The sequence below is a fragment of the Dendropsophus ebraccatus genome, chromosome 15 (genome assembly GCF_027789765.1).
Source record: "Dendropsophus ebraccatus isolate aDenEbr1 chromosome 15, aDenEbr1.pat, whole genome shotgun sequence".
In the NCBI taxonomy this organism is placed as follows: Eukaryota; Metazoa; Chordata; class Amphibia; order Anura; family Hylidae; genus Dendropsophus; species Dendropsophus ebraccatus.
The window spans coordinates 66273464-66301185 of NC_091468.1; the positions used below are offsets into that span (position 1 = coordinate 66273464).

The window sequence follows — 27722 nt, forward strand, 5'->3', positions numbered from 1 at the left end:
AATGGCATATTTATCTAATGAGCTTAATTACAAAGTTTCTGTACTATTGATTTCTTAAAAACAAAACACAACACAACAGTGACACTTTAAATTCATGGCACAGGTATACTGATGCTGATTTGTATATTTTAGGATATATGACATGATACTCGCAGAAAACCAGTTCATGGTAAATAATATGTGCTAATTCACAGAAGTTTACAAGCAAGATTAAAAGAAAGGTGTGCAGGAATCCGCTGTGCTCATATGGCTACTTGTTAGGATGATGGATTGCCCCTATGAATAGTATGGATAAATAAAAACACTGGAACCAAATCTTTATTTCAGAACTATTTATTCTAAATCCTGTCTATCAGATACATGCATATAAAGCCATGCACTTGTAATTGCCATTGTCAGAAACCATTTGTTTCAGAAAGATAACAATGGTATAATAGAACCTCCGCCACTAAGAGGGATTGGAAAAAGTCAGTGAAGGCCTCAAATACAAAAAGATTCAGCTGAAATAGAGCAAAAGAACCAATCACACGTCCCATTATATAAGGGTGTTATAGGGTAATAGTGTCCTGTAAGGAGAAAGACGACCGTCCACCCTGGCAACTATCTGTAGGTCAGCTCACCCGCCTGCCCAGAGCACTAAACAATGTTGGGAAACATGGGGCATGATAAAAGGGAACCTGTCAGCTACAATTCCTGTTCCAAACTGCTGACACTATTAGATGCTGTTAGGCCCAGGAGACACATGGTACCTTGCGTATATCTGTTGTAGAAAAAAAAAAATACTTGTCTGGTGCAAAATGTCAATAAAACTTTTCGATGTTTCTGAAGTGCTGGGAGCGGGAGCGCCTCCTTGCCCCCCTGCCCATCCTCACCTTTGCTTGATTTTCAAGTCAGCTCGAATCACATAGAAGCTACTTGGCATTTTGCACCAAATCCATTATGAAAACACAGACAGATATATGAAAGGTACTATGTGTATCTCTAACCCAACAGTTAGATTTTAACAGTGTATTTTAGAGTAGTTTGGAATGTGAATTGCTGCTTGACAGATTCACTTTAAAGGGGTACTCTGGTGAAAATGGTTTTCTTCCAAATATATATTAAAGATAATACATAGATAATATCTTTACAAGAATTTGGAGGACCCCCTTACTTAGTTTCAGACATCTTGGGTATCTCACTTTAATGGAATACAGATAGAAATGTGCTTGGGTGGAAGAGACGGACATTTCTTGTTGCCCTTATATACAGCTTTAGGCTATGTTCACACTACGTAAGTTTCCGGCCGTAGCACGTTCCATGAATAAGCGGCCGGAGACTTACGTAGTTTGCATATAATGGAAAGTATACGAAGTACGGCCGCACAGTTCACACTACGTACGAACTTACGCCTGGATCGTAGGCGGTGGCGTATAAAATGAACCAGACCATTGTTTCTGGACGGAAATGCCGTAACTTACGCACGTAGCGTAACATGCGGTCCCGTACGTAGTGGTGATTTTTGCAGCTTTTTGTGCCGATCCAAAAGGTTCTGTGGGGTGTCCGGGGCTAGGCGAAGCTTTCAAAGTAAAAGACCGCTGTCAGATCGCTACGTAGGGCGCTCGGGAAGCGTAAGCAGACTTCGGGCGTAAGTTCGCGGTCCGTACGTAGCCGGCCGCAAGTAGCGTAAATCTCCGGCCGGAGTTTACGGCGTATATGTCCGGCTGCGAAAATATGCGGCCGGACATATACGTAGTGTGAACATAGCCTAAGTCTGTTGAACACCATGGTTGTGTAGACATTGTGCAATGGAGTGCTTGTAGACAATGAATTCATCACTCTCAGAATTGTAAGGGGATTCTACCTCACTAAGTCTTTCGAGAACTATCAACCAATTTTGTAAACAATTTTAATGTATCAGCGACATCTTGTTAATTCCAACTTTATAAAAATAAAGGGGGGGGGATTTATAAAGCCGTCATATAGCAAGATTCTTTTTCCTGCTTATAGCGACCAATTACAGCTCAGCTTTATTTTATTTCTTTTCACTAGAGCAATATGAGAAATAAAAGCCGAGCTCTGATTGGCTGCGATGGGCAACAAGGAGAACCTTACCATAAAACAGCCCCACCATGTTTAAATAACACTCTCAGAAGAATAAAGGGGTTCTCCAGCGCTACAAAAACATGGCCACTTTGCTACAGAGACAGCCCCACACTTGTCTCCAGCTTGGGTGCAGGTTTTGTAATTCAGTCCCATTGAAGTGAATGGAGCTTAATCGCAAACCACACCTGAACTGGAGACAAGAGTGGCCATGTTTTTGTAGCGCTGGATAACCCCTTTAAGGATGACATCATCATTGGTGTGTTTCTCACAAGACCAGGGGTATCACAGCACATGTGGAATCAATGGATAGAGCTGTGCTCCTGAAGCCTAGAAAGAACATGGTACCCTCATTCCCTGCCGGCAGTAAGCAGCCGCAAGGCTTTTTGGAGGTTCTCTACCGCAGTGTTCACATCTTCATACTGTAAGGCGCTACCAGCATATTTGCAGTATTTTTGGGCCTTGGCAAAGTCTTCAGGAGTCAATCGGGTCCCACCTTGAAAAAAAAAGACAGAATATCCATTAATACAAACATTTTACTTGAAATGTAAAATATTACCTAGGAGTTACGGACAGGTAATGAAACATATTAGGCTGGGTTCACACTACGTTTTTGCAATCCATTTTTTTCATCCATTTTTGGAAAAAATGGATTAAAAATTTTAATTTAGGTAATGTAGGTAAAGTATTTGAGGGGTTTGTAAGAGATGCTATACTGGAGTATCTTAATGAAAATAATCTTGTGACGCAGCATCAGCATGGATTTATGAGGGATCGGTCCTGTCAGAATAATCTGATCGGCTTCTATGAAGAGGTAAGTTATAGACTGGACCTGGGGGAGGCTGTGGATGTTGTGTATCTGGACTTTTCAAAGGCATTTGATACTGTGCCGCATGAAAGGTTGGTCTACAAAATGAGGATGCTGGGACTCGGGGAAAACGTATGCAAATGGGTAAGTAACTGGTTGTGTGATAGAAAACAGAGGGTGGTCATTGATGGAACATATTCAGATTGGGTTTTAGTTACTAGTGGGGTACCACAGGGGTCAGTGTTGGGTCCACTTCTTTTTAATATGTTTATTAATGATCTTGTAGAGGGGCTACAGAGTAGAATCTCCATTTTTGCAGATGATACTAAACTGGGTAAAGTAATCAGTACAGAGGAGGATAATATCATATTACAGAGGGATTTGGAGAAGCTAGAGGCTTGGGCGGTGAAATGGCAAATGAAGTTTAATGTGGATAAATGTAAGGTTATGCACTTGGGCCATAGAAATAATAAGTACAGTTATGTGCTAAATAATAAAACACTGGGTAAAACTACTTCTGAAGAGGACCTGGGGGTATTGGTGGACAGTAACCTCATCTATAGTGATCAGTGCCAGGCAGCAGCTGCCAAGGCTAATAAAATAATGGGGTGCATCAAAAGAGGTATAGATGCTAAAGATGAGAACATAGTTTTGCCTCTTTATAAATCACTGGTCAGACCACACATGGAATACTGTGTACAGTTTTGGGCACCGGTATATAAGAAGGACACAGCTGACCTAGAGTGGGTGCAGAAGAGGGCAACAAAGGTCATTAAGGGAATGGGTGGGTTACAGTACCAGGACAGGTTATCAAGCTTGGGGTTATTTACGCTAGAAAAAAGACGTCTTAGGGGCGATCTGATCACAATGTACAAATATATGAATGGACAGTACAGAGATCTTTGTAGTGGTCTTTTTACTCCTAGGTCTGTAACAATGACAAGGGGGCATCCTCTACGTCTAGAGGAAAGAAGATTTTATCATCAGCATCGACGCGGGTTCTTTACTGTACGGGCGGTAAGACTGTGGAACTCTCTGCCACATGATGTTGTCATGGCCGATTCATTAAATAAGTTCAAGGGAGGCCTGGATGCTTTTCTTGAACAATATAATATTACAAGTTATGGGCATTAGATTTTCTGTGATACGTTGATCCAGGGGTTGTTCTGGTTGCCATTGGATTCGGGGAGGGGGGGAGGGGTTTCCCTAGGTTGAACCTGATGGACTCTTGTCTTCTTTCAACCTTGTTTACTATGTAATGGAAAAAAACGGATGCATGTGTGTGCATCCAGTTTGATTCGTTTTCCCATTAAATTCCATTATAAAAAAACCACAATCAAAACGGATCAGTTTTCTTTTTACAGACACAAAGATAAGGTCGACAACATTTTTGCGTTCGTTAAAAAAACGGATCCTTTTTTTTAATAGAATTCAATGGAAAGATGGATCAAAACGGATGCACACACGCATCCATTTTTCGCATTAAATGGATGAAAAAAAACGGATTGCAAAAACGTAGTGTGAACCCAGCCTTAAAGTCCTTTTACACAGAGCGATTTTTAACGATTAACGATCGCAAACGAGATTGTTTATCGTTAACCTGAAATCGTTCAACATATTACACAGAACAATGGTCGCTAGTTACCATCGTTACTATGATCGTTATTGTGATCGTTACTATGATCGTTTATTCCTTCTGATCCCAGTAAAAGAATGAACAATGTGCAATTACACTGAACGATTAGTCAACAAATGCGGAACTTGAGCGAACAAATGTGGAATTACAGTGAACGATTAACGATAATTTTAGGTTCAGATCTAAACCAATGATCAACGACATACGAACGATTTTTTGATTGTTGCCTGCAATTACACAGAACGATTATCGTTTAAATTTGAGCGATATAACGATTTTTCACACGATAATCGTCCCATGTAATAGGGCCCTTACATAGCCTGTGTAACTCTTCTAGCAATCCTAGGCTTGATTTATTACTTTCTGGGGTAGGCTGCTAAAATACTCATGAACTCATTGGTGCTTGTGTAGTTTTCCGGTTGCGCAGTTTGGATAGGTATTTGAATGTCTCTGTTGGCCAAACTTCTCAGAGGACGACCACATTGCATAACCGTACGTAGTACACAATAAAACTATATTCGGTTTTTGCCACAAAGTTCCTAGCCGTGCTACAAAAACTTCTACATGGACGGCCACTCTGAAGTAGACACACTGTACAATAGATGCCAGAGCCAGCAGCTAATAGAACTCATTCCCATCGTAAAACTAAATAGAACAGTTCAAACGCTATATAAGAAGGACAGAGGCGAACTGGATTGGGTGCAGGGGGGCGACCAAGGTCATTAGGGGAATGGGTGTGTTAGGGCCCTATTACATGGAGGCATAATTGGCCCGATTCAGACAATTATCGCTCAGTGTAATAGAGACAATGATCAGAGGATGAAATGGTCATTGGCTGATCGTATCTTTAGGTCCAGACCTAAAATCATTGAACAATTAGTTTACATTACCTGTCCATGTTCCCGATCTTCTCCTGCACTTTGCTTCCTCCCCGGTCCTGCGGCTGCCTGTATGAGCCTCCCAGCCAATCATTGAGACCACCGCGGCCAGTGATCGAAGCTGCAGCCGCAGGACCGGAGTGGAAGCAGAGTGCACCAGGAACATAGACAGGTAATGTAAACTGTCTGGGCAAGGGCTGCATGGACAACACCAACGATGTCCGTGCAGCACTTGCTGAATGATAATCAGGCTGTGTAATAGGCCCAGAAAACAAATGCTGATCTAGCAGATGTGTGCTTGTTTACAATATTGATAGGGCATCGATCATGGGCTCGTGTAATAGGACCCTTACAGCACCAAGACAGGTTATCAAGCTTGGGGTAATTTAGTTTAGAGAGAAGACGTCTTAGGGGCGACCTGATTACAATGTACAAATATATGAATGGACAGTACAGAGATCTTTATAGTGGTCTTTTACTCCTAGGTCTGAAACCATGACAAAGGGGCATCCTCTATGTCTAGAGGAAAGAAGATTTCACCATCAGCATCGATGCGGATTCTTTACTGTACGAGCGGCAAGACTATAGAGCTCTCTGCCACATGATGCGGTCATGGCCAATTCATTAAATAAATACAAGGGAGGCCTGGATGCTTTTCTTGAAAAATATAATATGACATGTTAAGGCCAATAGATTTCTAGTGATACGTTGATCCAGTGATTATTCTGGTTTCTGTTTTGGAGCCGGGGGCCGGCAGTTGGCATCTGCCTCGTTCTGGGTTTTGCCTTCCTCTGGATCAAAGCAGTAGGGTGCTTTTGTCCCTGTACTTACTACTGCATCAAGGCTTCACTTCCTGGATAACATAGTGATGTCACTTCCTGGATAACATGGTGATGTCACTTCCTAGATATCATGGTGATGTCACTTCCTGGATAACATGGTGATGTCACTTCCTAGATATCATGGTGATGTCACTTCCTAGATATCATGGCGATGTCACTTCCTGGATATCATGGCGATGTCACTTCCTGGATAACATGGCGATGTCACTTCCTGGATAACATGGTGATGTCACTTTCTGGATAACATGGTGATGTCACTTCCTGGATAACATGGTGATGTCACTTCCTAGATATCATGGTGATGTCACTTCCTGGATAACATGGTGATGTCACAACCTGACTCCCAGAGCTGTGCGGGCTGTAGCTGCTGGAGAGGATGATGGCAGAGGGATGCTCAGTGTCCCTCCAGTGCCCAGTGTCCCTCAGTGTCCCCTCTGCCATCATCCTCTCCAGCAGCCACAGCCAGCACAGCTCTGGGAGTCGGGTCGTGACATCACCATGTTATCCAGGATGTGACATCACCATGTTATCCAGGAAGTGACATCACCATGTTATCCAGGAAGTGACATCACCATGTTATCCAGGATGTGACATCACCATGTTATCCAGGATGTGAAGCCTTGATGCAGTAGTAAGTGTAGGGAAAAAAGCACTTTATAAGCATTTCCCGTAATAAGTGTATATTGGTGATTTGTATAACTTTTGAGGGGGCAATATAATACTGTAATAAAAATTTTCACCAGACTTCTTCTTTAACTATGTTACTAATCACAGTAGTGCAAGGGAAGCTGCATGGTAAAGAGATAGCAAGATCTTCAATCTCCTAAAAACATAATGATCACTCGTTTTCCTCCCATTATGTCAGATGTAAATTGCTGCTAAGCTCTAAACGACCTACGATCAAGCAACCTGCCCACTTCAGCCATGATGACTGGCAGAACAGTTTAGCCGTACATGTTTCTGTGCAACCATTTGATCTTTGCTTTCCATCAACATTTCAGAAGATTATCACCCATTTCCCATAGCCGTATGTTCTCCATTACTAGGATGATTGCAATTAGTTTGCTAATTCAGTTCAAAGTTTGTGCTGACATTTATTAGATGTCATGTAATGCGCTCAGCCTATCAGACATCTGCCATTGCTCTATTTCTACCACAGATGTACAGTCAAGCTAGAAGGTCACTGTATGGTAAAGCACCAGCTGAGCACGAAAGGTTAACATGGTTGGGTACTGATAAAGTGCAATAGATATCACTCCCTTCAATGTAGGTATGTGATCTTTGTTATCATCACCTAGGCGAGAGGACTGTGTCTCTGGGCCATTATCCAGTTACAGAATGACTTTTAAAACATAGATGCTTATATTGTCTACTTTTCTTTTAAAATGAGAAAGCCAATACCTTTGAGAAAGGCTTGTCCTTCAGGTGTGGCAGATGAAGGAAGCTTTTATTCTCTAGTAGATGTAATAACCCCCACAGAGTGCAGGGAGCCATGTGCTCAAGACATTATGCTGTTTTCCCATGCATCTTCCGTCTGGGTCTATATTTATAAAGAAATGTGAACAAATCCAATGTAACGTAGGATATAAACTATACAAATAATCTATGCCCATGCATGCGATTGACTGCCTAGAATCTCTATAATGAAGAGGCCTTTGTGCGCCTATGGAAAAAAACTCTGGGCTTATCCTTCCTGTTTTTACAGTATTGTTAACACACCATTGTCTGGGCTGCCTGGTAAATTGTCGCTTGGAAAGTTTATTGTCCACTTATTTCTAATACATGTTAGAAGAATTACTCAGGCCACCAAGGAAACAGGACTGTTTCACACAGGGGTATTACGGACATATTCGGACTGGCCGCAGGTTCGATGACCTGAAGTGACGGGTATCTGCAGACCGGTGGTCAGATCGAAGAAAAACTGCAAACGCCTCACTGTATGTGCAGGGGAAACTGATCCTAAAGGGAAACTAAATGCAGGATAGAAGAATATACGCTGCTGTAAGAGCAGAAGACGCTGAAGGAGGCAGTTTTCTTACCTACATCCCCAGCACTGATATTACAGTCCTACATGCACTGGGGTGATATTACAGTCCTACATGCACTGGGGTGATATTACAGTCCTACATGCACTGGGGTGATATTACAGTCCTACATGCACTGGGGTGATATTACAGTCCTACATGCACTGGGGTGATATTACAGTCCTACATGCACTGGGGTGATATTACAGTCCTACATGCACTGGGGTGATATTACAGTCCTACATGCACTGGGGTGATATTACAGTCCTACATGCACTGGAGCGATATTACAGTCCTACATGCACTGGGGCGATATTACAGTCCTACATGCACTGGGGCGATATTACAGTCCTACATGCACTGGGGCGATATTACAGTCCTACATGCACTGGGGCGATATTACAGTCCTACATGCACTGGAGTGATATTACAGTCCTTCATGCACTGGGGCGATATTACAGTCCTACATGCACTGGGGCGATATTACAGTCCTACATGCACTGGGGCGATATTACAGTCCTACATGCACTGGGGCGATATTACAGTCCTACATGCACTGGGGCGATATTACAGTCCTACATGCACTGGGGCGATATTACAGTCCTACATGCACTGGGGCGATATTACAGTCCTACATGCACTGGGGCGATATTACAGTCCTACATGCACTGGGGTGATATTACAGTCCTACATGCACTGGGGTGATATTACAGTCCTACATGCACTGGGGCGATATTACAGTCCTACATGCACTGGGGCGATATTACAGTCCTACATGTACTGGGGCGATATTACAGTCCTAGATGCACTGGGGGTGATATTACAATCCTACATGCACTGGGGGTGATATTACAATCCTACATGCACTGGGGGTGATATTACAGTCCTAGATGACCCACTGCCCGGCCAGAGTAACGTCACAGAGCACCAATACAATATTTATTAGGAAGGCAGCAGGTGGTCGGATCAGTGCACTGGGGGCTGTAGTACCATCTGTAGTGGTCTGTAATACCATCTGTAGTGGTCTGTAGCATTGGGGGCTGTAGTACTATGTGTAGTGGTCTGTAGCATTGGGGGCTGTAGTACCATGTGTAGTGGTCTGTAGCATTGGGGGCTGTAGTACCATCTGTAGTGGTCTGTAGCATTGGGGGCTGTAGTACCATGTGTAGTGGTCTGTAGCATTGGGGGCTGTAGTACCATCTGTAGTGGTCTGTAGCATTGGGGGCTGTAGTACCATGTGTAGTGGTCTGTAGCATTGGGGGCTGTAGTACCATCTGTAGTGGTCTGTAGCATTGGGGGCTGTAGTACCATCTGTAGTGGTCTGTAGCATTGGGGGCTGTAGTACCATCTGTAGTGGTCTGTAGCATTGGGGGCTGTAGTACCATCTGTAGTGGTCTGTAGCATTGGGGGCTGTAGTACCATCTGTAGTGGTCTGTAGCATTGGGGGCTATAGTACCATCTGTAGTGGTCTGTAGCATTGGGGGCTGTAGTACCATCTGTAGTGGTCTGTAGCATTGGGGGCTGTAGTACCATCTGTAGTGGTCTGTAGCATTGGGGGCTGTAGTACCATCTGTAGTGGTCTGTAGCATTGGGGGCTGAAGTACCATCTCCCAGTGCACCAAACCACCTGACTAATAAAGTAATGCACCACAAAAAACCATAAAGAAGAATCCGCAGCACTTACCAAATCTTGTGAGATATTTATTACAGGTTGGCAGATGCACAGGCCAACGTCCATTTCACAATTTATAGTTATCTCTAGGCTATGATGGTTTTAAGAATTTTGTGAATTGTGAAATGGACGTTGTCCTCTGCGTCTGCCAACCTGCAATAAATATATGTCACAAGATTCGGTAAGTGCTATGGATTCTCCTTTATGGTTCTTTGCATCATTGGATGAGGTGAATCCTACCCAGAAGGACTAAGCATTGATCGGAGTCTAACAGTGGCGGCTTTCCTGTAACTTTGTTTTACCATTAAGAAATAAAACAGAAGTGCAAAAAAACGGCACTGAGAATGAAGGTAGAAAATACCCTTCTAATGGTAACTAAGGGTAGCAAAGGTAGACGGCAAAAGGACCCGGTGTCAGTCAGTGGGTCGGTTTGGGTCTGGGCAACTATGATTGGTTACTGGCTTGCTCATTCTTCATGTCAATGTGACAACAACGTACAATTACAGCCATATTCAATAAAGGTTGAAGTGTCACTGTCGCAGAAATCAATAGTCCAGGCGATTTTAAGAAACTTTGTAATTTGGTTTATTAGGCAATTATGCCATTATCTGCATTCAAAAAGCCTTTCCCCAGGTCCCCCCCCCTCCCTCCTCTCTCTCATTTACTGCTCATTATCAGGAAATCAGGACGCTTTTACATCTGTCGGGCCCTGTCTGTTTTATGGAGAAGGGAGCGGGGAGGAGGAGATTAGTCACCAGCAGAGAACAGAGAACAAAGGATTACACAGCGGGACCTGTGTTAAAACCGGTATTCAGAGGTCAGAGAGGTCAGTGCTGACTTCAGAGGAGATAGCCCGGTGATGTAGCTGTAAATTAACTCCTTGTTGTCCTGTTTGGTGCCTCATCTCCCTCCACCCCTCCCCTCTCCATAGAGAACAATGAAGATGGGGGGAGAGATTCAAACTGCTTTTTCATGATAAAAATGCTTTTTTTTTTTTTTTTTTTGCTAATAAACCCAATTACAAAGTTTCTTAAAATCGCCAGTACTGTTAATTTCTGCAAAAATAAATTAAACAACAGTGACACTAAGTTTTAAAGGTCCCTACTTTGGTTGGATTACTAAATTGGTTCATAGGTTCCTCTATTTGGTATGGAGCCTCTGCTGGAACACTGGCATTACGTTTTGACAGGAGCCGAACAATGAGGCTTTGTACTAAGTATGCCCAGGACCGCTATTTCCTCACACCAAGTTCAGCACAAGCAATAGACAGTCTATGCTGCAATATCTCAAAGTGACACCAGAATGTTTATCGCTTTCTTTGCTGCACAATCATCTGTGTAATAGGCTTGGTAAGTGGCAGATCGGCGCTCGCTTAAAGTAAAAGGGGCTGAGAATACGGCCCTTAGAACTTTATATTTGTACAGCGCAGAGTATTATTTTCTAGTTAAAGGGGTTATCCAATGTTAGAAAAACATGTCCAGAACTTTCTCCAGAAACCACATGACTTGTCTCCAGCTTGGGTGCAGGTTTTGCAACTCTGTTCTATTAAAGTAAATAAGCCTAATTGCAAAACCGCACCCAAACTGGAGACAAGAGTCATGCTGTTTCGTGAAGAAAGTGGACATGTTTTTCTAATCCTAGATAACCCCTTCAACAATAATATAAGTAAATGTGTGCAAATTGAGCGAGTGATAGGGAACACTATGCGGCAAACACGTTTTTAGCTTAACACACGTCCAGTCCTGTGCTCATACACATTAGGAGACTCTTCAAAACAAAGTTTCTCGAGAGTCTGGATGAGTGACAGCTAACTAGAAAGAGAGGCATGAAAAACAAAACAGCAATTCAGCACTGGTTCTGTAAAAATAAGATTACTTGCTTCCAGTAAGAGTTGGAATGGAGTCGTCTTATTTTTCAAAGAATCTGTTTTTCTGCCGTCTTTGCTGTTGAGCTCCCAGCAGGTAGAGGAGTACACAGGTCGCCTGTTATAGATGCTTAGATGTGCAAATGTGCAAGTGTCTGTAAACAGCTCACTCTCTAGGAGCAGCATGGAGTGCAAAATATATCTAGTTTTAGAAGTTGTTACAAAATGTATAAGAATATAATGTAAATCCTGTTACAATACAATTCATAGCATACAAGGTAGTCATACAATGTTTAAGGGCATTATCACATCGATAAAATATGTGTTTACAGCCTAATGGAGTTACTTAAAGAGGATGTATCATCAGGTCCTGGCTCCATTAGAATCAATAAAGCTGCGTTATAGAGGGGCGAGGGTTTCCTCACACTGGGGGTGGGTCAGCCCGCCTCAAGTGCTTCAGCCCAGGCCGGTGTTCTGCAACAGACCGGTCCGCGGTTTAGAAAAAAGGGCCGCAGCACCAGCTTCCCCGCGCCCCTGACGGTACATTCGCTTCAACCCCTTAACAATGGATGACAGGTACATCCGTCATAGCGCCATTAGGAGAGTACAGAGAGGGCTTACAATGTGAGCCCTCTCTGCACTGGACCGCTCCTGGCTGCCATCAACCAAGGACTGCGGCTACAGCACCACCGCAGTGATCAGCTTAGAGGGCTGCCACTTTAGAGTCTGAAGCTCCAGCAGCGGCTGCGGATAGCAGGCAGAAGAGAGAACACCGGGGATCGTGGAGTGTTATGTATAAGGCTTATTATTTTACACTTTTAAAGCAAGGGCTGCACGGACATCGCTATATGTATTATATATATATATATTCCTTCTTGATCGATTATCGAGCAGTGTAATAGGCTAAGATCTAGCAGATTGAGTCTTTGCATTAACCTGGCTATGACTATAGTATGTACCCTACAGTGTTTACTCTGTATTGTAATAATTGTTTCGATAACAGAATTAGGCTATGTTCACACAATGTAAGTTAAGTATTAATCACGGCCGTGTTGCAAACCGCCAACAACGGCCGTGATTGATACTTAACTTACATTGTGTTGCAGCTAAAGGGAATCCCGGCCGGAGTGTATACACATAGTACATATATACATACACATATTATAAGAAATCAAGGCAAGTAGACGGCACTCCAATCAAGTGAATACGTGCAAGTTTATTCACCCTTGTACGTACAGCGACGTTTCGACTCAAGCACGAGTCTTTTTCAAGGCTTGAAAAAGATTCATGCTTGAGTCGAAACGTCGCTGTACGTACAAGGGTGAATAAACTTGCACGTATTCACTTGATTGGAGTGCCGTCTACTTGCCTTGATTTCTTATCCTGTGGAGTTGGGGGTAGACTACCAAGGACGTACACCCACCGGCTGGAGGCCTATTGACTTAAAGTCAGCACAGTGCCGTTCAGTCATCATTTTTCTTTCCATACACATAGTATAGAACCTGCCATGTTCACACAATGGAGCGCGCGGCTCCGGCCACACGATCCATTGTGTGCAGTGGGGAACTCAGATGCGGGTGAACACTGATACACCCGCATCTGAATTCATCAGAAGTGAAGATCATCTGGCCGATACAGTTTTTCTGTGAAAGGGCAGGGTAACAAAACGGCCGGTGTCTTACACCATGTGAACATGGCCTTATAGTAGTTATTTTTCATTTAATTCTCTATTATAAACAATGTAACTTCCAACTTTACTGTAAAGTTAAGGAGTAAAAAGCAGTCCACCAGTATCCTCTAAGCTGCTAACACTTCATTGTGGATGGCTTTTTTTTTCTTCATACAAACAGGCTAGCTTAATCTATATGTTAGTTTTTATGACTCTATATAAGAAACATAATAATTTCTAAGAATTGGTAAATTCCGGTATGTTTAGTAGTGCTGGTAACAATTCATTAAGCAGCAAGAAAGGAAAATACTAAGTATAGTGACCTGACTAGTAGCAAAAATATATATATATATATATATATATATATATATATATATATATATATATATTTTTTTTTTTTTTTTTTTTTTTACTGTCAGAAAGTTATACAGTAAACTACTTCGATTTAAAAATCTCAAGTCTCCGGGTGCTGTAAGTTCTCATAAAAAAAAACTTCTCCTGCTCTGGACAGTTTCTAACATGGACAGAGGTGGCAGCAGAGAACACTGTGTCAGACTGGAAAAAATACACCACTTCCTGCAGGGCATGCAGCAGCTGATAACTACTGAAAAACTGAAGATTTTTAAATAGAAGCAATTTACAAATCTCTACAAAACTTTCAGACACCAGTTTACCTGAAAAAATTTTTTCCACTGGAATACCCCTTTAATGTCTAAATAAAATAAAAATTAAATCCCAAATAATCTGTGATGTATGCACGATTCTCCCCCATGAGTTATTTTTTCTATTGGTAGTCCGCTTATTCCCCCCCCCCCCCCCCCCCCCTTTGGGCAGATAAACTCTTTACTAAAGATAAAAACTTATAAAACCCTAACAAAAAGGGATTTAAAATTCTAATTATCATATAGGTATTTAACTGCAATGACTTGAAGTGTCATATTAGGTTATTAAGTCAACTGTATACCCACTGGCTTCCTGGCCCCTCACCCCTCCCCTCTATTCCCGATTCTGGATAATCCTGCTTTTCCGGCCGGCAGGGAGGACCCGATTTTCCAGGCCTGGTCCCGGGCTGGTTCCTTCCGAGCCACCGTTTTTCTCCGCGGCTCGACGTGGCTGGACCTCGCTGACCTCGCGGACCCAGCCCCTATAGGAATATGGAGGGCGCAACAACTCCATCACTTTCTCCACTCCCTACCGAACCCCTCTGTTTTGCCCGTCCCCGCACACCATTTGAAATTCTCTGCCTAGGCTCTGGCCCCATTCGCCACTCTCTCTCCCTTCTTTACACCATGCTGGGCTCCCCGCCGGAAGACCCACCTCCCCCATTTCTTGCTGCCTGGGAGGGAGATCTAGGTGTTTCCTTCTCTGCGGCTCAGGTAGACAGACTTTTCACATGCTGGTACCGAGTCCCCACCCGACTCCATCAGATCTTTCCGGAGGTCTCGCCATTATGTTGGGAGAAATTGCGGTCAAGAGGGCACCCTTGTACACAATTTTTGGGGCTGTCCCAAACTGGTAGCCTTCTGGAAAGAAGTGTGGCGAATCTCCTCTACCTTTACTGATCACCCGCTCCCCTTCTCTACATCGCTCTTCCTCCTGCATATTTCCGACATCTCTCTGAAGTCCTACCGGCGCTCTGTCCTCAGACATCTTCTTCCTTTTCTCTCCTCCCTCTTTTTTTCTCCCCCTCCCCTCTGCTTTTCCCGTCCTCGCTCCCCCTCTCTCTTACCCAGGTTTTTCTTTTTTATTATATATACCATTCAGAAACTACCCCTCGGTCACGGTCTGAGAGGTAGCCCACTTTTTTACTTTTTCATAACCCTTTTAAGGTTGCCTCCCGTTGGGGGTTGTGTAATGCACTGGATATCTGTATCACAATCACCTGTTGTTGTGGTCGTTTGTTTCCTTATGTTCTTTCATGAGCGCTTTTATGGATGTACCGTTTTTCTTTCTGAGTGTGCGTGCACTGTTGTTTTTATAAAATTTGAAAATCTTAATAAAATTGAGAATTAAAAAAAAAAAAAAAAAAAGTCCAACTGTATACGTACCAGCAACTCTATCGGAAAAGAAAGCTATGTAAAAAAAAATATCATATGTACAGTTCTTGGAATGGGGGGGGGGTGTTCTAAAACAAACAAACAAAACAATATAACAGTTTCACTTTAATTCCAAAATTTTGGATTTCTAGTGTCTGGGATACATCAATGAGCACGGCATCATTTACAGCCAACAAGGAAACAGCTTCTATCTCCTTCTAGTATTTATAGATTGTTTTTACCTGGACAGTTGGTATCTTGGCGTAAGGATGAATAAATACCAGCTATACCAGCTACAACCAGATGATATTTCAGGAAGGTCACTGATGTTTTGTTAATGAAAACTGAACTTAAAGTGACACTGCCCCCCCCCCCCCCTTTTGCATTATGACTTCTCTACACAGGTGTAAAAGCTAAATTTTGCAGTTTTTATACATCTTATTTTATATCATACGTCATGGTGCTTGTTCCATTAAAAAGTGATTTTTTTTTTTTATCATCTGCTGATTGTGCTACCTGGGCGGGGCTTCGTGGGCGCAGCACCACTTAGCCACACCCACATAGTCACTGTAGGCTCCACCCCTCACTAATGTCCTCCTCCCATAGCCCCCACCTAGACTTTTGGGCCAGCCCGTTCCAATGGCCATCAAAGGGGAAGGGCCTATGCACCGATGAGGTCACTGAGGGGCAGTTCGACAATGTTCTCCATATCAGAGCACTCTGCGTTTGACACCCGAAGTTGAATGCTGTCCTAGGAAGTCCTGGAAAACATGGATACAGTCATAGGCTGTATCCAGGTTTTCTTAGCAGTCCTAGAGCTCCACCCAACTTCTCCAGGCAGCGGGATTTAAATGCTGATCATTTGGGTTTGTGTGAACCTAAACGTCATCTCTAACTGCAACTCATCTTGTAGAAAAAACAAATTTGTATCAGTCTATTAAAGGAGAAAGCCACTGACAGTACTCCTCAGGTCTTCTAAGTACAGATCTAACAGCGCCATTTCAGAGCTGCTTGCTCTCCCCAATCCACAGTTCAAACGTACAATCCCCAAAGAATAATGGAGGGGCACTCACCAAAGTACTACACAACTGTTTCTTGTTGTTGTCTTGATGTATTTATGTAAACAATTAAATGCAAGAAGTCACGCTATACATTAGTGAGTGCCCCTCCTGTTTTCTGCAAAATTTGTGTCAGTTTCAAAACTTTTTGCAATGACTGTACACTACAGAACAAGGGTATGAGCAAAGTGTTAAAAAAAATAAAAATAAGTACCAGTATTAAGACCGGTCTGTTAAACATTCTTCCAGAAAGTCTTGCACTAACAACTTCACTGATTGCTAAGAGTTTGTAATGCAGTTGATCAGGACTAACCGATCAATGATTGCTATGAGATACAAAGCATCCCATGAAGGAGAATGAGCCATAATAAAGAATCCATACCTAAAAAAGTTCAAGATAAAACATGTATACTCAACATGCAGAGAAGAGATCATAGGTGATCGCATGTATTAAACCAAATGTCACACAGAGGAGAAGAGATGCTGCATGTTTTCTGCAGCAATACATTATCTATATACGATAGCATGTGTAAATCTTTTAGCAAAAACTTCACGATCTCATGACATAATCTAGGGCTAGTTCAGAGAAAACAGATTACTTCCTATTAGAAATGGCATAAATCCAAGATCTGAGAGCCAAGAGTGTGAGGTCATGCATCCACATTGCTTATAAGACCCTGTAGGCATAGCTGGAAAACATCACACAAGGTTGAATAGTCAGGGGAAAAGCCGCTGCCGGATCACTCTACGTGTTTCACGGTTAGAGAACGCACTCCTTTTCTTCCACACAGTATTTCTTTCTAACATCTTAATCTTAAAGAATTCGGCTAACTTCCACTAAAATTTATTTAGGTCAGGCTTGCCAAAGTGATATTCAGTGAAAGGAAATGTGAAGTTGTAGTGGGTTATCTCACACACCACAGGCACAAGTGAAAATCCTGGCAGATATTACGTAATAACTAGCAGTAACATGTAACAATAGATTATTATATTATATATTATCATTATTATATCATATATTAGTAAGGATGAGCCAATTTAAGCAGGATGGAAGTGAATCGCTTCGTTAGGATTGGCCGGCAGGTTGTCGGGCTGCTTGCTTTGAAGTCTGTGACTAGCACCCCCCCCCCCCTTTCATTTTATAGTCAGCATACCTACATAAGGGCTTGTTTGTTGTCTCATGAGAAGTTATACTTTCTATTGGCACCATCTTAAAAGAGGTTATCTGGGGAAAAAATTACTTTTCCCCTATGTGTAGGATAAAAATAAGGAATCGCAGTGGGTCTGACCTCTATACCCCCTGCAGATCTCCATATAGAGATCTCCGCATGGGATAAATAAGGAGATATTATTATTGCTCAGGTCGTTACAGATGTGGCGATACCAAATATGTGTATGTTGTAGTTGTACTTTTCGGGAGAGGGGGTGGGGGATTGGTTGCTATCTGTATGGGACAAAAATGTGTCCGATTGATAAATCTGGCCTTAAGTGTTTAAAAGTTTTTGCACCTTCCTCTAGAAAATAGGTGGGAATAAGAGAGGTCCTAAAATGCATCAAATTTATCAAAGTCGAGGAACATTTTTTTTTAATTAAATTTAACACCCCCCCCCCCCCAAATATGCTTATAGGCACTCCAGTGGAAATACATCTCTCCATCATAGAGCCCACCACTGACTGCCTATTCAGCTCTCCCCTTCCTTTATGTCTATAGTTTTCACTTTTCTGTAGTTTAGCTTATATTAGGCACCATACTGGATTATAACAGTGTAACTGGATTCTGTCTTTTACACTGCCTGATATGAGACCGTGCAGGGACACAAGCGAGCTAATCGAGCTGCACCAATCATCACTTCATCGTTCGTGTGGCCATTTAAACATGTTTACAAAGGGAGATGTGCGGCCGATAGCTATAAATTTTAGAGCCGAAAAAAAAAAAGAAAAAAACTGGCAGCACCTCTATGCCTCTGTTCACACTGCAGATTGCACGCTGCTTGTGGCTTAAGTACAGACAAAATACAAAAAGTGCAACAGCAACCCACAGGTGTAAGATCTTACTGTACATACTCCCCCAGTGTACACACGGTAAAAACCTGCTCTGTAGATATTAAAAAATGAGGATCTTAGCAAACTATTTGATCAAACAGTGTACCATGTCACCACGTTGAGGTGTCCTCAGAGACATGGTCCCTACTCCAGCATTCTCACCTTAGCAATGGCCTCTCCTGGGCTGAACAAGCCTACAGAAAAAAATAAAATAAAATTGGCAGCACCTCTATGCCTTTGTTCACACTGCAGGTTGCACACTGCCTGCACGCTTTCTTTTTTTTCTGTTGAATGGGGGTGTGGTTACCTCCTTTTGACTTGCACTCCACTCATGTCCCAAGGGTGCTATAAGAGATCATTTGGCTCCTATCTGCCCAGTTATAGGCTTGTTCAGCCCAGGAGAGGCCATTGCTACTGTGAAAATGCTAGAGTAGGGACCATGTCTCTGAGGACACCTTAACGTGGGGAAATGGTACACTCTGTTTGACCAAATAGTTTGCTAAGATACTCATTTTTAATATCTAGAGGGCAGGTTTTTGTCATGTGTACCCCGGAGGGAGTATATACGGTAAGATCTGTTGCACTTTTTGTATAAATTTTATTGCCCGCACAAAAGATGTGACCAGCTGATTAGCGAGCCTTTTCCTCTCCTTGGTCGATCGCTGACACTTTTACATAGGTGATTATTGGCCAAAAGGGCGTTTCCAGGGACGTTCCTTTCAGATAACCGGTAATGTAAAAGGGCCTACAGCAGTAAAAGGAACTTTCATAAGTTTGTACTTCTCGCCCTCCAACCGGTAACATGAAATAGAATTTATCAAACTGCCCCATTTGTTCATCACCAGGTCTAACACACTATAATTTCCTTTTTTTTTTTGCTCAACTGAAGCAGACAAACAAGGTGCAAAAGATTCTTCAGGTCAAACTTTTATAAACAGCAAAACTTCTTATAGTTTATCGACATAAACTCCTGCCAGGTGCACAATTTTTTTGCTTTATAGAAACAAATATACAGTCTTGTTGTTATTTATTACTACTTTATCCCTATCTGACCTTTCTAAATATCCTACCACTGACTAAAGGCTGTATTACATGAAGCGATTATCGGCTGGATTTGGCCAATACCGACCATTACGGACAATAATCATTTTGTGTAATAGAAGACAACGATCAGCCGACATGCAGGATATCCACTGATCGTTGTCTTTTTTTATGTCTTTTAACAAGGAGCATAGCAGCAATATGCTGCCGTCGTTCTGAGTAATAGGCAGGTCGGCGCTCATTTGCTTCTTTGAATCGCCCCGTGTAATAGGGGCTTATAGAACTATCACTTTTTTTTTTTTTAGTTCTTTTTTGCCATTATGTACAATGATATGTAAAATTATTTTGAATGTACAATATGGAAATGTGAAAAAAATAAATAAAAAATAGAAATAAAATCATTTTCTGAAATAAAAACAAAACAAAAACAACTTTGCAGTTTTGCTACATACCTTGAGGCTGTGCATTGTACAATGAGGGGTCTACAGAAGGTACATTTTGCGGAGATGGGTGAGCAACGGTATTACTTGGTACACCTAAAAAACACAGTAAGGAAATAATACACTGATCAGAACCAAATCTGAAGAAAGACATTTCGCATTGAATCCATATTAAATGTAAAGCAGACTATCAATTTAGGGAAAGCATTAAAGCATAAGACATCACTTAGAGAAGCATGGCCACCAGTTTATAGCATAGCATGCTGGCTGCATTTTAAGGTATTTATACACGGCAGCACAATATCACAACCTCTCTCTTCTTATAATTTGTCACCATGGTCCATCTGAGTCCTGTGTATGTCAATTTTTAGGGTAACAGGTGAACACAGAAAGACAGGCCAAGCAAACCTCTCACTAAAATTAACTTTTGACATGTCATCAGACAAGTCAAAACATATTGATCATCAATACTCATAATGGAAGTCTATGGGAAATTATTACCAGACTGAGCAGCTGGCCGGAAAGGATCGCACTGTTCCCGCCTATATCCTCTGATCAGAGCGGGTGTCAGCAGTGAGAGCCACTCTGATCAATAACTTCTGACGCGTCCAACGATGTGTCAAAATTAATTTTTGAGACAGGTTTGAGTCACATGGCAACATACTATGCAGAGTTTTACCTTGTACAGTGGTCCCCCACAATGTTAGTTAGTTAGTTCCAGGAGGACCATAACGCTATGGAAAATTTGTAATTAGTTCCAATGTCCCCAAAATGTCATCCCAAACTAAGAAATCATAACAGATGAAGAAAAATAGGCAAAAAATAGCAGATATAAACTTAAAGAATCACTGTCTTTTTTTTTTTCTTGCAGAAATCAATAGTACAGGTGATTTTAAGAAACTTTGTAATTGGGTTTATTAGGCAAATATGCCATTATCTGCATTCAAAAAGCCTTTCCCCAGGCCCCCCCCCTCCTCTCTCTCATCCACTGGTCATTATCAGGAAATCTCAACTGTTTTACACAGTCGAGCCCTGTGTAACCTATGGAAAGGGGAGGGGGAGATTAGTCTGCAGCAGAGAACAAAGGATTACACAGCGGGAGCTGCGTGAAAGCCGGTATTCAGAGGTCAGAGAGGTCAGCTGACTTCAGAGGAGATAGCCCGGTGATGTAGCTGTAAATTAACTCTTTGTTGTCCTGTTTTGGTGCCTCATCTCCCCCACCTCTCCCCTCTCTATAGAGAACCATGAAGACAGGGGGGAGAGCTTCAAACTGCTTTTTCATGATAAAAATGCACAAAGTTTCTTCAAATTGCCTGTACTATTGATTTCTGCAAAAAAAATTAAAATAATTAAACAACAGTGACACTTTAATTGAACTTGAATACATAAGAAGGGGCTTTTTGCGGACTACTTTGGTCCTTTTTCACCTGTAAACTGTCCATTTTACGAAAAGAAGATTTTTCCATGGTTTGTGTATTAAAAGGCCACTTGCAAATGGAAATTTTCTGTTGCATATGAACATGGCCTAAGGGTACAGTGTGGCTCCCATGATTAAAGAGGTTGACGGGTAACAACATTGATATGTGTCATTTTAACAAGGTCTTAATGCTAAAGATGGGTTAAACATGTCCAATCTTGTCTCTCTTCAATTATACCTAAATGAACTCTTACATATTTGTCTATGTTATGGAGCCTATAAAAAAGTGTGCCCGATAAAAGACGCCCTCGGGTGGCACCCCTCATTAACAATAGAAGTGAAGTAAATATGACCTGAACTAGTACATGAAGTATTCTTTGTAGATATCAGAAGGATTTCCCTCAGATAAAGACATGGAGTATTGTAGTAGGGATCATATCAATGTGTGCAAGTGATTTAACGTGTAAACACGGGATACGGAAAGGAAACACCTTGCTCATTTATAAGCAAAATAAAAAGGATCATTAAAATAAAAAAAAAAACATTGCCTCCCCAAGTTAATGCAAACCTAGCCTGTTCATCTAAGATAGCTGCGGGTTATACGAAGGCGATGGCTATTAGACCACACGGTAACTGACAGGTCATATGATATGTGAAGAACTGCTGGAGACACTAAACAGTGACAGGCATTCCACGTCCGTGTTCCGTGAGGAACACGGAACGTGTGAGTGCAGCCTTAGGCTTGGTCTGAAAAATATATGCTTGACTACTACAACATTTACAGTTCCCCAGACTGAGCTAGGTCTGCCTGAGATTGCAGGAAAATTCTCCTTATCTGGAGGTCACGGATTGAAAGAAGTGCAATGTAAAAAAAAAATAATAATAAAGAAAAAAAAAAGGTAGTACTGCAAGATAAGGTACTCTGCAACTCGATATGCCACAAACAAACAACGTGTTTTAATTTAAAAAAAATAAAAATAATAATAAAAAAAAAACAGGAAAAAGTATTTTTTAATATATTACTACTTATGGCAAGTTAGACAAATTCCTAATTTACATTAATTATGGGGAATGCACATCTACTGCTATTTCCCTTAATTTAGTAGATCATGGAGTCTTCAAATTCTCTCAAAATTCGTGACGTCCCGAATTATGGTGTAATTCCTATGGAGTGTCCAGCAGGGGCGCACTATATATATATATATATATATATATATATATATATATATATATATATATATATATATATATATATATATGTCAATGAGTACCATTGACTTCTATATATAGTGCGCCCCTGCTGGACACTCTATGGAATCTATGGCTGTGTATGTAAAAAGTCTGTCTGCACACATATACACTGTATAGTATGAGCAGATGATGGGGGAGTAGTACCAGGGAAATCCCCATCACCAATCCGGACCCCCTGCTGCCACCACATATGCTCTGTACTACTCCCCCATCATCTGCTCATAGTATGAGCAGATGATGGGGAATTAGTACCATTGCTATCCCCATCATCAATGCCGCCCCTGCATTGTAGTTCACCTGATCCTGGAGCAGCATTCCGGAGCTTTGGATCACTATTCCCCCCACGGCCTACATCCTCCCTGAGATCGGGGCCTTAATTACAGCAGCGGAGGTCAATGGTACTCATTGAATTCTATATATAGTGCGCTCCCTGATGAAGACTCCATAGGAATTACACCCTGATTCAAGACGTCATGAATTTTGAGAGAGTTTAAATACTCCATGATCTACTAAATTAAGGGAAATAGCCCTGTATGAGCATTTCCCATAATTATGAACATTAGGAATTTGTCTAACTCTCCATAAGTAATAACATATAAAAAAAACTTTTAGCCGGAGTTGTCCTTTAATTGCATTCTGTAAATATATCAGCTTAACTACCTATTACCTTTGTTAATTAGTTTCGAATAAATAATTTGCGTTTCAACGATCATTGTTGTATTAATTGATAAATAAACATAAAGCAAGGCGACTCCTGATTGATATATTTCATCATTTTCCTGAAAGGGATCAACGATTTGATCAAATCCCTGACTTTCTTTAGGAAAACGATGGAACGGCGCGGTCATTTCATCATGTCCCGGCATCTGATCAAATCCCTGATTCTAACATTTCCCTGCAAAATATTATATATGTATGTATAGTGGGAGCAGCACTCATGCAGATAAGTTCTTGTGGGGGGTGCCAGCAGTGTGCACAGCTATGTAGACAAGGTAAACCACCAACGCACTCCAGAAGAAATCAAACAGGTTTATGTCAATCTGTCTGCTTGGGAAAGCTCTGATTGTATGAGTGAAACGTTGCACCAGTGGGAGGAATAAACCTGTTTGTTTGATTTCATCTGGAGTGCCACAGTGGTTTACCTTCTCTCTCTCTCTAATATATATATATATATATATATATATATATATATATATATATATATATATATATATATATATATATGCAGTATATATTACACACGCACACACACTTATTGCTTAATTATTTGGTTAATTAACGCTTGATTTAGTCTCAATCTTATAAGCAGAAACGTCCTTGACTGTAAAGCACTTTTTGATTTTGATGGGAAGAAATGACACTGTAATTTATTGCAATTCATCTGATCGCTCTTCATAAAAATCTAGGGTTAATGCAAACTGTCGCTATAAAAACTCTTGGCCACAATTGTACATAGAAATCTATACATATATATATACACACACACACAAATTTTGTTTTTAAAGAAATGAAATTCCAGAGATATACCAGCAGTTGACAAAACAGTAAATCTTTCGACAAGCTGGCCTTCCTCTCCTACGCCTAGAAGAATACTGACATAAGGTAAGAGATGTTTTCAGTAAAGGAAAAGGCTGATAAATATTAGTGAAATGTAAAGGATACAGGATCACATAGATATGGGCTCACCATTAGCTCTGACGGAGGATCACATAAATATATGGCCCAGATTTATCTTAAAGTCGAAGTCCGACGAAAATTTTTATTAAAGTATTGTATTGCCCCCCCCCCAAAAGTTATACAATTACCAATATAAACCTATTACAGAAATGCTTATCAAGTGCCTGCACTTACTACTGCATCAAGGCTTCACTTCCTGGATAACACGGTGATGTCACTTCCTGGATAACATGGTGATGTCACTTCCTGGATAACGTGGTGATGTCACTTCCTGGATAACATGGTGATGTCACTTCCTGGATAACATGGTGATGTCATGACCCGACTCCCAGAGCTGTGCGGGCTGTGGCTGCTGGAGAGGATGATGGCAGGGGGACACTGAGCATCCCTCTGCCATCATCCTCTCTAGCAGCCACAGCCCACACAGCTCTGGGAGTCGGGTTGTGACATCACCATGTTATCCAGGAAGTGACATCACCATGTTATCCAGGAAGTGACATCACCATGTTATCCAGGAAGTGACATCACCATGTTATCCAGGAAGAGACATCACCATGTTATCCAGGAAATAACATCACCCTGTTACCCAGGAAGTGAAGCCTTGATGCAGTAGTAAGTGCAGGGAAAAAAGCATTTTATAAGCATTTCCTGTAATAAGTGTATATTGGGGATTTGTATAAGTTTTGAGGGGAAAAACAATACTTTAATACATTTTTTTACTGGACTTCTCCTTTAATGAGCTCCAGGAAGCGGAACTGTACTGTTACTACAAAACTTACATACTAATATCAAACACTTAATGGGGAGTCTGATTTAAAAGACCCCTGACTTTTATGCTGCAACATTAGGGAATTCTGAATTAACACAGGAACACCCTGTTTGGGGCCATCTCATCTATTAGCTACAGCAATGACTGGCTACAAATAGGTCACTTGTTTTAGAGTATCTTGGCGCACCATCTGTAAATTTTAGCTACAAATGGACAGCACAACCAGTCTATAACCTGTTGGTCTTACCAGTACTGTGAGGAACCTCTGCTGGTGTGTTGGCTGGAGCATGTGCCCCTGGGGGGATCTGGATTCCAGTGTAGTTAGAGGTTGGCATGTTTCCTGGTTGGTAGGTGGAGGGTGATCTTTCGGGGGCTAGGTTGCCTGCAGTAAATGTGCTTTCATCATCTTCATCTGTAGAAGGATACACAGATCTAGTTAGTGATCAATACAGAAAGGAAATTAAAATATTAAAGACTTTTATATGCAGGAAATGGCTGCTACAACTAAATTTTGACACAGATTTCAAACTGGAAAAAAATATCAGCTAATATATCATATCTATGCTAACAGTATAAAAAATTCTGTCAAATCATCCGGTGTTAGAAAGTTATATAGATTTGTAATTTACTACTGTGACTCTTTGCTGCCACCTCGGTCCATGTCAGGAACTGTCCAGGTCCAGACAGGAAAAAAATACACCACTTCCTGCAGGACATACAGCAGCTGATAAGTATGAAAAGACTTGAAATTTATAAATAGAAGTAAATTACAAATCTATATACCAGTTGATTTGAAAGAGAAAAAAATGTCACTGTAGTACTCCTTTAGGTGAAAGAAAAGTCTCATAGTCAATACTTTTCTATCCCTTATAAAACTTGTGGCAGCATAAGATATTGTGTGTATATCATGATATATGATTGAACAGCTTTTTTTTTATTTTTTTATTTAGTATTCAACAGAGACCCTACATGTGATGTGAATGGGGCTGAACAACAACTTGTTTAACCCCTTCCCGTCAGTAATCTGCACATACCCCATGCAGTAGGAATGTATATATACGTTCCTGACCTCAGGGGCTTCTAATGTGTGCGGGAGCGCTGCAGTGAGAGCAATCCCACAGCTGCATCTCATTGACCCCCTTAAACGCCGTGACCTATAGAGATTGCGGCGTACTGAGTCGCAGAACAAGCTTCTGTCACTGAGTGATCAGGACCCCTGCAGCCATGCTGCAGGGGTCCCGGTCGCTTGTACAGACGGGCGGGGGTAAGTCACTTACCTCCGTCCTGTAGGATCGGCGATCCATGTATACAGTCTTCTCTCAGGCAGGCTCTATACATAGGTCCCCGATAACACTGATCTATTCTATGCTATGGCATAGCATAGATCAGTACATGCAATCTAATGATTGCATATTTTACAGTGATAAAATGTAAAAAAAAAAAAAAAAAAAGTGTAATAAAAAGTTTTGAAAAGCATTAAAAAACCTTTATAAACCCCCTCCCAATAAAAGTTTAAAATACCACCTTGCCCATTATAAAAAAAATATATAAAAAAAGAAACATATTACATATCGTAGCATGCGGAATCGTCTGATCTATTAAAATATAAGATTATTGTTCCCGCACGGTAAACGGCGTAAACGGGAAGGGGGGGGGGGGGAACACACCAGGATTGCTGATTTTAATAAATTATATATCAGGGGGGAAAAAGAAAAAAAAAGCGATCAAAATCAGTTACACCAATATACACCAAAAAAATGACAACCCAACTAGCCCTGTAGGTGGAAAAATAAAATCGCTATGGCTCTTAGAAGGCGGGGAGGAACATTGCATTAATTTGACCCAGACTCTTGTGCATCAAAGGGCTCTGTCTTGTAGGGGTAAAAATTTTAATTGCTACTCTTCAGCATAATATTACTACAATTACCCTCACAAGCTGGTGCGCTTTACAATATGTATGGCAGGTTTATAATTCCAAAAACACTGGGACCCAGAATGTATTTGTCCACCAACAGCAAAGATCTTGAAAATTGTGAGTGATCAAAACTGGAATCACTTCATATCTGTAGGCATAACATCTTTTCACAATGTACAGGCACCATCAGGAGGTTGGGACAAGACAGAGGAGCTTTAAAGGGAACAGTCACCATCAAAATGCTACCTAAGCTATTGGCATCATGTTATAGAGCAGGAGAAGCTGAGCGGATAGATATATATCTTTATGGGAAAAGATTCACTATAACTTGAAATCTCTGTTTCCATGCTAAAGAGTCCAGTCCATTGAGTGACACCACCCACTGGACTCCTTAACATAGAATGAGCAGGGATTTTCATCCCCATGTAACAAGTTATACTAAATCTTTTCCCACAAAGATATATATCAATCTGCTCAGCTCTTCCTGCTTTATAAGATGATGGTGATAGAGTAGATAGCATTGTCTTGGTGACAGGTTCCCTTTAAGGCAAATTGCTAAAGAAATGAATGCAAGCTAAGATAGATAAGAATCAGAACACA

General features: G+C 41.4%; 1 protein-coding gene across 1 annotated transcript in view; it reads right to left on the reverse strand.

Moving 5' to 3' along the window:
- Nucleotides 1–317: 317 nt before the first annotated feature.
- The window catches only part of VTA1 (vesicle trafficking 1), a 115374-nt gene continuing 87969 nt past the window's right edge, over nucleotides 318–27722 (reverse strand). The window contains exons 6-8 of the mRNA XM_069954917.1: nucleotides 25455–25619; nucleotides 20106–20189; nucleotides 318–2578 (exon numbers count right to left, since the gene is read on the reverse strand). Coding sequence (XP_069811018.1) covers nucleotides 2433–2578; nucleotides 20106–20189; nucleotides 25455–25619 — 395 coding nt within the window. The 3' untranslated portion in view covers nucleotides 318–2432. The remainder of the gene's footprint in view (nucleotides 2579–20105; nucleotides 20190–25454; nucleotides 25620–27722) is intronic.